This window comes from Hipposideros armiger, unplaced genomic scaffold, assembly GCF_001890085.2.
Source record: "Hipposideros armiger isolate ML-2016 unplaced genomic scaffold, ASM189008v1 scaffold_47, whole genome shotgun sequence".
Lineage (NCBI taxonomy): Eukaryota > Metazoa > Chordata > Mammalia > Chiroptera > Hipposideridae > Hipposideros > Hipposideros armiger.
Window position 1 is genome coordinate 2,795,530 of NW_017731397.1, and position 10,116 is coordinate 2,805,645.

The following is a 10,116-nucleotide window of genomic DNA, read 5'->3' on the forward strand; positions in this document are numbered from 1 at the left end:
GGGGAGTATTTTGAGGGGGATTAATGGCAATGTATGTTTTACCGTAATAATCTTTTTTTATTTAAACATTCACCATACTTTTTCTTCATACCTTGTAGGTCTGAGATCATAATACAAAGTTTCTCCTTGCAAAGTTACCTCATTTCAGATAACATATCTGGATTAGAAGGGCAGTGGCTTTAATCTAATATCAATTTAAAATCAGCCTGTAAAACCAAATTAGCAAAATACCCAATGTAATATATTTCTGCATTTTCTGATTTCTATGTACCCATACATAACTTGGATAATTTTTGCTAAAGCATCCTCGAATACCTGAGAGGGAAGGGAATTTAAGACCAAAGTCATTTGCTAAACTGACTGCAGGGCTACTTTGCATGCCTTAGTCATACCAAAGCTTGTTGGGTGGGGTAATCATGGGTGAATCATTGGGTCGGTTGCTCCAATTGGTCCTCACACTAATGACTGCCCAGTTACTGCCCCTTCTCTTGCTGTTTTAAGTAGCCAACCGCAAAGAACAGGTGGGAACGTTGTTTTGGAATCTACTTGTGCAGGTGGTGTCTTAACCTGGTAATACCACAGTCTATGTGGCTTTCCAAGGCAGGATTTCTGCTGCAACAGCCCCATGACGTTTTTCTTTAAAGTACGGTCAATATGTACTCAAGAAAACCTAATAGGAACCCGGACGGCAGGGAGCCTAATGAACTTTAGCAAGGCAGGACTTGTATTCATGTTTTTCTCGTCTAAATTAGGAATTGGCATGGAGAGGGGGCTCCAAGCGACTGCCTTTCTCATGTTTCTCATGTAGAAACAGGAGATATTCACGGATTTCTGTTTTCCTCCCTCCCTCTCCCCCGGCCCTTCAGATTTATGAGGAATCCAAGATGAATTTGGAGCAGGAGAGGCCATTTGTCTGCAGTGCCCCAGGCTGCTCCCAGGTGAGTGTGGGGGTCCATTGTCCTACAAGGCACGCACCTACCTTCCAACAAGGAAGCAATTCTCCCTGGGCACTTATGCCTGCTGTGGGCTTCTGTTCTTCACCAAGATACTGTCAAAAAGTCCCTCTCACCATCATCATCTTCTTCATCACCATTATTATTTCCACTTTGAATAGTTGGAACTACTTCCCTCACAGCCCCTGAAATGCGTCAGTGTTGGCCATTTCCACTCAGAACTTTACCCTGGAAGTAAGCCAGGCCCATCCTGCCCACCAGATGTTCAGGTTTGTTATTTCAGAAAGGGAAGAAGGAAGGTGCCTGCTTTTACAGTAGCCACTTGAATACTGGGTGTTTGGATTACCAATGAAATAGTTCACCATCAGTGATTGAATTTTGTTTTGTTTTGTTGTCCCATTGGAGTAAAATAAACCCCCTTTAACGCATCTAGAGCCCACAGTTTTCCCATTTACCTAAACTTTAAGAGAAGAAGTTGGCCTGCTATGCTGGATGAAACCTCTTTTAGCCTTTGATGGCACCATCAAGTGGAATTATGAGGATTAGACAAGATACTGCAGATAGTTTAATATAGATCCTGTACGTAATAAGTGTACGATGTCCATTGTGGTTACTGTTACTGCTACTGTTATACTGGAAACCTATCTCTGAAAAATTCTGGAAGCATCCATTACCTAAAATCAGAGTTTTATACTTTACGTTTGGAACTCGATGGTGACTTTTTCCATACTTGATCCTTTGGGTATCTTCACGTTCCAGTCATTGGAAAAACGACCACAAATGGTCACTCTCATGCCAAGATCTTCATTCTGTAAGATATAGGACAAGCTTAGAACTCAGAGCGCAGACATCTTTTCAACATGGGTAGTTACATTCTCTTTCTCTAAACTGCCCAGTAGTTTCAAGTGGAATCAAGTCCAACTCTCCTGCCTGATTATGGAACGGGGTTGGCAGCAGGGTATGGAAAAATGTATATGAGTCTGATGAGAAGTGATCCCCTTTAAGGACCCTTCTTATAGCTTCTCAGAGAGTTTGTGGAGGGTTCTGGGAGCCTGATGGAAGGAAGATGCCATGGAAACATGACATGTTATTGCTGGTGCTGTCTTGCAGCATTGCTGGTGACCTCAGCCACTGACTGAGAAACTAGAGTCTTTTGCTTGGGTTCTATCAGGTTCTCCAGGAGCTGTTGCGTGAGTGTTGATTTGCAACCTATCAATAAGAAAAGCAGTAGAGGAAGTTATTTTGAATTTCAACTATTTTTCAGCAAACTGGTTTTGGAGGTCATTTAGAAATAGGCAATACTGAGAAAACACAGGTTGATAAGTAACTGGGAACAATTCTGCTAGCCCAGCACTCTCCACTGTGAATGCAGAAACTCTCCTTATCTAATGAAGATAAAACTGGTTCCCACTCAGTTTCTTTAAAGGGACATTTCAATAACCAAAGAAATCAGATCATTTGAGCAGTTTGCTTTGCTTTTTCTGTGAAAATGTGACCTTAAGTTTTATTCATTTCAAGTCACTCAAAACATTTTTGGGGAGTCTACTATGTGTAAGATACATGTATGCCTGTCCTCACAGAGCTTCTAATCTTGGCATCAACTCTGTAACCACATGATCAATTAATCAATCAATCAGTGAATAATGCTTTTCCATGAAGGAAGAGTGTGGGTCACCTTGAAGAGTATCATAAGGGCATTTACTTTACTTGGGGAGCTTAATGTGGGATCCTCTGTGGATGGGGCATTTAAGGGAATGGGGTTCTCAAGAGACCTAGCATAGACCAAAGAGGGTTCATAGCGAGTTAGGATTCCAGCAGAGACCAGGGTTGTGAATGACAGTAGAGCAGAGCCTTTTGAGGAAGGGGTTGTTAGCCACATTTAATATTTAAGTAAGCCAGAGAGACGAGAACTGCACATAGGTCATTGGACAATGTGGCAGCATTTTCCAAGCTTGACAATATTAACATTTGGGGCTGAATAAGCCTTTTTTGGGGCAGCAGCTGTGTATTACAGGATGCTTAACAGCATCTCTGACCTCTACCTGCTAGATCCCAGTAGCACTTGCCAGTTGTGAAAACCAAAGACGTCTTCAGGCATTGCTCAGTGTCCCACGTTGCCCCAGGTTGAGAATGACTGCCCAATGGCTTGCATTGTGGCTTTAGCCTTCTTTCGTTTTGGGTCCCTTCCCTTTTAGGGGGTCACCTACTTCTTCTTACTGATGCTCTCCCACTCTATTTTATGTATTGCTATAAGCCATCTTTCATCCTTTTCGGAATCAAGTAGTGTATAAATAAATAAATGCCACAGACATGTGGTCACTGGTGTCAGACACTGTTTGAGCTGGGACAGTGAGCGGCCTGAGCAGAGGCTGTTGGGTTTGGCAGTGGGTACCTGCCGGCGACCTATGAGAGAGGAGTCAGGGTGGGGGCCATGTTGGAAGGGATTATGAGTGAGTGGGTGGTGAGGAAGTGGAGGTGGCCAGCATAGAGGCTTCTTTCAAGAGCAGCAGGGAGTGACGGGAAGCGGAGTGATATAATGGTAGCCTGAGAAGGAAGCAGCTTGAGAGAGGTTCTTTTTTAAATTAAAGGCTAGCCAGGCTAGATTTAGTCAAGGCCAAGGAGGAGTGAGCTGGCTTGAAGGACCACAACTGAAGCACCAGTCCCTGGGAAGATACAGGGAGTAGAGGATCTTTGAGACGGGAGGGAACGGAAATGGAATCTTTTGATGAAGTTACATCAGATTCTGAGGTGGAAGTGATAATAAAGGTTGAAAGGGGTGCATTTCGAATGACCTTGAACTTCTCAGTGAAGGAGCAGGTAATTAAGAAGGCTGAATGGACTGAAAAGGTTGGACAAACATGAGAAATGAGGATTTACGTAGTTTCTTGGTTTTAAGGTAAAATCCCAACTCTCTCCTCTCAGTGCCCTGCCAAATTTAAATGTAAAGATGCATCTAAAACTTGGTGTCTCGATTTAATGTGGGGGTGTTCCTTTTTCTTGACAAGCTGTTATAAAAACATGTGCATCTTTCCACGGAAGAGGTGTTAGAATTGAGGAAATGTTGTAGTTGCCCAGTGATTCCAAGGGTCTCCTGGTAGGGAGCTGGGAAACCACAGTGGAGTCAGCTGTGATCACGGCACCTACTTTAGTGACATTCCGTAGCCTGGGAACCTGCATGGAGAAGGCAGCGTGGCTGGGAATTGGAGAGGGAAGTAGACATGAATTAGCAGTGCCTGTGCCGCATTGGGGATGATGGAAGGATTTTCCTCCCTCATTCCCTCATTGGAAAGAACTTTGCTCTATTAGGAATGGCCTATAGTACCTGAGAGGTTTTTTTGGGTTACAGCTCCTTATACGTTAGCTTTGTCCCTAAAGTAAAGAGCAACAAGCTTCTGTTCCTCTTTCTGATCTCACACAGTCCAATGCGAATTTCGCTGTCCCTTTGCCCTCTGCATTCACCATGTTTTAGGTTCCAGCGGCCTCTTCCAGCTCTGTCTCTGTTGCAGACTGTACATTCTCGTTATTTATAATTTGCTGCTGTTTCCCTACCAAATTAAAAAAGAAAGCACAGATGTCTTATATTGTGTCTTTTGAAAAGTAATTACAGTTAATGTGGTTAATATGAGATGTTATGGAAATTATTGTTATTATTTAATAAGTATTCTGGTTAATATTCTATTTTAGGCTATTATTATATGGAGCCAAAAAATGGCGTACAAGTACAAAATGAAGGATATTACCATGTTGTTTGTTGATTATATACATCACAGACAGAATTATAATAAGGCTTTTGACAGAAAGACTAAGAAATTTCACCTGTGTCTTTAAACCACACATGGTAGTGTCACATATTTGATGTAGTCATTCTAAGGTGTTAACGAAGACCAAGAAAATAGATGAACCTGCAGCAAAAGCCCACATATCATTATAAATCAGACTTCTATGTATGCAGAAATCTGACATAATTACTCTGCTTTGAAAATTTTGTACTCTCCAATTTATGTGGTACAAATGACAAATAATAAGTGATAGTTATTTGAAGAACTACTTTTAGGTTATTCCAGAGGATTTAACCCTGTGAATTCCCTCATTCTCATGAACACACCATACTATTTGCAGACAAGCATTCTACCGTAGTCTGTGATGATGATTGAAATTTCCAAGTATTATCCTGAGGAACTGGGAAGCTCTGAAAGAGTTTCTGAATTGCCAAAGGTTCGGAAATGTTCAGCAGAGTTTATTGTCTTTTGTTGTATTTTCTTTGACTTTGATAAAGCCGATACTCTGTTAAGTTCAGTTATTAAAACATACCAGTCTGAGTCAATACAGGCTAGGATCTCCTACAATAACAAATTACCCCAAAGGTTTAATGGCTTAAAATAACAAAGGCTTATTTCAGTTGCCCACGCATACATTTCTATTGTGGATTGGCAGGATGTTCTTCATAAGCCTTCAGAATTCAGAAATGGCCTTCATAATCCCTCAGAAACTAGGATGATTGAGGGGCCACTATTTCTAATAGTGTGAATCGCCATGCTACCTGGGAGAGAGATGGGGGATTTCTAGAGGGTCTTGCTCACATCTAGGTGACATGATGCTCACATCTGGATGACATGACACTTCCATTCATGACGCAATGGGCAGAACTAGTTATATGACCTGACTCAACCACAAGAGGGCCAGTAAATACTATCCAACCATGTGACCAGATGTCAGGCAGCTGAAAATATTGACGAGCAGCATTTTGACAACCATAATATCATTCTTTGAAAAAGAAAAGTAAAATTTTGGTTGTCTACACCGCACAGAGTATAGAATACCAAAAATAATTTGTCATGTTACTATAAATCATATGTATAATTATAAAAAATCAGATAATGAGTGTGCAAGGTCTTTGTAAACAGAAACATACTATACAAATGTCACGGTGTACATTTTTAGATATATATTTCAAATAATTAAGCAAGCCATGTAACTCTTTCCCAAAGTTTGACGTGAATCAACATTCTTTTCCTACTTCATGCATTTTTCTTGCTTTTCATTAATCTATCGATGATGTCTAGCATACTTAACATGACTTAGACTTAATTTTACATATTATGTAGAACAGGAACAACTAGAGAAAAATTCCAAATAGTTTTGCAAAACTTCGGTGCTACTTACTACATCTACTTTCTTATTTTGGTACAAGTAAATAGGTAGAAATGGGGGAGCTTTACTTCTGTTGTGCTGCCATTATTAGTTATTGTTGTGATCATCAATAAACATACATTTAATCATCCCCTTATTCTTTAAATCATATTTCCTTCATATATATTTATTACGTTAATACTTTCAATATTACTTATTTACCTTTTTCTGATTTATCCTTTAACTAAACACAAATTTAAAGTCTACCCTTAGATGCAAACCTGTAGTTCCTAAAGAAACATCTAGTTTACTGATGACTCATCCCAGTTGGTTATATTGAAGGTTTTATTATTACGTCTAAGAATAAAAGGCCTTTAAAAGGAATTCCCAGGGAAGGTATGGGGAGTCAGAGAATGACGGAAGGCAGAGATCTTTTACGTCTTACTAGAATTCAGCCAGAGTTTTCTACAAAATAGTTAAGGCCCTGGTTAGCTATAATGGAAGTAACAATGCATATATTTGGGTGAAATTCAAAGGAACATCCCAGCACATTTGCTCACATGAAGTCATCTGTCATGTTAGTTAACTCATGCTTTCACACTTTTTCAGAACTGGCTTTTTGTTTTGCCTGTCACATTTGCAGTGCTGAATAAATCTTTTCTCTATGATGGCAAATATATACTACAAAACTGAATGGCTTCTCTCCTCTCCCTTTTTTTTTTTTCCTATTTGTCTGACAGCGCTTCCCAACAGAGGACCACCTGATGATTCATAGGCACAAGCATGAAATGACTTTGAAGTTTCCCTCAATAAAAACAGACAATATGTTATCAGGTAAGAAGCCATCAGGCAAAGAGGCTTTGGGTAATCAGCCACCAAGACTTGTTTTACTTACGATAGGATGATTTCCACTCACAGATTCCATGCCTTGAAAGTATACATTTCTAAGGTATAGCAGAGACTTAAAATAATGGTAAGCAGAAATGTAATCTGTGAATGTAGTGTTCACTCAAATAACTGAAGAGCTGTGACTTTTCATTTTCTGGAATGTAAATATTTACTACTCTGAAACTTGGCTCCATGTACGTATTTTTCAAAAGCACATACCTGTAATCACTCGAGAAACAAATATTAATTGAGCGTCTGTAGCACACACTGCACAGTTCTGAGTGCCGTGCAAGGTGCCAAGATTGATGATCCCTGTTCTCGAGGACATCACAGTACAGCTTGCATGTGAAAACAGTTAACATGGAGGACTGTCCATGATATACGGGTCTTTTCTGAATTAGATTTTTTGACTTTATGATGGCATGAAAACGATATGCATTCAGTAGAATTTTGCACTGAATTTTGATTTTGTACTTTGAATTTTGATCTTTTCCTGGGATGGTGGTGCACCATGCAACACTCTCTCGTGATGCTGGACAGTGGCTGCAAGCTGCAGCTCCCAGTCAGGTATGAAATCATGAGGGTATACAAACAGTCCTCTACAGTGTGCTGTGTTGCCAGCATATTTGGACATTGTGTTTTGTTTTCACCACCCATCATGTCTGCAAAACGTCCATCTATATCTCCTGCTTCTGGTGAGAAGAGGAGGAGGAAGGCAATGGCTCTTGAGGTGAGACTCAATGTAATGGCCCAGCTGTAGGCTAATGGGAGTGTTCTGAGGATGTGTAAGGTGGGTGAGGCTAAACTATGATGTGCGGTAGGTCAGGAGTATTAAATACATTTTCGACTTACCATATTTTCCACTTATAATGGGTTTATCCTGAAGTAACACCATTGTAGGTAAAGGAGCATCTGCATATTAAATGAGTATCATAAGGAAAAATATGTGTGTTATGTGACTTTAGTTGAAGGAGATCTCTTTCTGGATTGAGATGTCCCGTGAAGGTTTCTTTAAGAAACAGTACCCACTCATAAGTGGGAGATTAAATGAGACAATGCATGAAAATTTAGCAAGTGCTTAGCAAATGTGAGCAGAAATAAATAACAATAATAATTAATCCATCAGTTAATTACCATTCCTTTTCATTTTGAGAGGTGGTGTGATAAATTAGAAAGCATGTAGGGCCAGGAGTGAGGAAAGTTGAACTCTAGCCTGGGCTCTGCCTTCACCAGTTATCTAACCTTGAGCAAGTTAATGAACCCTTCTGGGCCTTGGTTTCTTTTTGCATATAATGGGAATGATTTTATCTGGCCAGTCTATTTCACAGGCATATTGTGACGATCCAGTGAAAGAATCTAACTGAAAGTATTTCTCATAAGCCCTAGCAGGGTAATTGAAGCATTTCCTGGTACTGTACTTAGGCTAGAAGTATTTCACCCAAACCCTGGTCTGTGTGGCATGGCGAAAGAGATAATACACCCATGAACATGTTATAGTGATATCGGAAGAGAAACGGGCTGCTCTGGCAGGCCTGGCTCATACAATTTAGCATTTCTATGGCACTTAAAATTTACAAGTATTTTATTATCCCTATTATTAGTAAATCCTCTAAGAGTTTTCTCAGACAGATTATTATTACAACTCATATTTTACTGATAGAGGAGGAGGGGCACAGGGAGATACAGCAGATTTCCCCAAGCCCAGCAAACAGGGCAAAGATGAGGGCCCTTGTCCAGCAATCCTAACCCACTGCCTCTTACTGGCCACTGCATGGTCAGGCTTTCCCAGTTCATATCCATGATCAGATACTCCTGGTGACAGCTGTCCACACAGCTTCATAAACTCTCCAGTGGCTTGTTAACTGTGTACATGCATTACTGTGTTTGGGAAGGCAGCCTCCTCTCATCCCTTCACCACCACCCACTACCTCTCTGTCAGCCTGTTTTTATTGAACTAGTTGCCTCTTCAGAAGTAGTCGCTTTGTCCCGTTAAGTCTAGAAACAGAGATGCAGAAGCTCCAATGTGTAAGAATTATAAAAGCCTTGAAGGGTTACAGAGAACCGTCTGTTCTTTTGTTTTCATCATTGGTAATGTTCTATAGAGTCACCCGTGGTATAACCTCCTGGTTCAACAATGAAACAATGAACCTGTATATGCAAGTAGCAAGGCTACTCCCAGTATTTAAATTCATGAGTTCTTCCTTTATTTTTCCCAAATAGGATCCCTCAAGTAGACTGCCTGGTAGTAGGGGAGTGGGAGGTGAGTATTAGGGAGTAGTAATGTGGAGATATTAGTACTATAGTGTTAAGTACTGGTGTAGTATTTTACAAGCACATTGCTAGGATAGCCCTAGGAGGAGTCCAATCTGAGGTCTGAAAAAAGATGTGTGAGCACTTCTATATAATGTCTATAAACAAGCTTTTAAAGTTCTTGCAGCCTTTCGATTGTTCTTATGACATCCTTGTTATTTGGAGGCTGTTGCTGCCAGTAATTGGAAGTGCCAGGTGGAAAAATTATTGGGAGAAAAGTCACTCTAATTTTTATTATGTCCAAGTTGGAATCATAAAATGAAGGGAGAAATAAATATGAGGGAAAACAGCATGAATAACATCTTGGCATCTTTTCTTTTGCTTCCTCATGCTTTATGTTGAAGCTGGTATGAGGCCATTTCATATTGCCAAAGAAATTAAGTGCTAAATTTTAACCTTGCTACCCTCTCTGCATGTTCATAGTCTCACAATTTTCTTGCTGGAATGGAATACAGAGCTATCCATTCAAGTTCTATTACTTTGCATTTAGGGGACTGAGGCCTACTACATTTCATAGGCCAATGTTGTCCATAATGAATTGCAATAGGCTATCTATTGGCTATTTTTGCTTTGCTATATGTTTTTTTTTTCCAGGAAGGACTTTAATATGTATTTATCTCAAATCTCATTTTAGTTTTAGCATGTTAGATTATGATTGCAAATATCACTGAAGTTTTTACTTGTCTATATCTTGATTTATTTAGATTTGGATTTATCAAAAGCTTCAGAATCTACTTTTATTAAAAATAGGTTCATTAAAATTTTATTTATTAATGCACTTTAAGCCTATGTTGTGGCCTGTCAGAAAGATGAATGATTTTATATAATTCAAAAT

At 39.8% G+C, this 10,116-nt stretch overlaps 1 protein-coding gene across 3 annotated transcripts in view; it reads left to right on the top strand.

The window, feature by feature from the left end:
• The window catches only part of CREB5 (cAMP responsive element binding protein 5), a 455,800-nt gene that overhangs the window by 87,461 nt on the left and 358,223 nt on the right, over window positions 1–10,116 (top strand). For all 3 annotated transcript variants that reach the window (XM_019639951.1, XM_019639950.1, XM_019639952.1), the window contains exons 2-3: window positions 867–938; window positions 6,824–6,917. In XM_019639951.1, coding sequence (XP_019495496.1) covers window positions 885–938; window positions 6,824–6,917 — 148 coding nt within the window. In that variant the 5' untranslated portion in view covers window positions 867–884. The remainder of the gene's footprint in view (window positions 1–866; window positions 939–6,823; window positions 6,918–10,116) is intronic.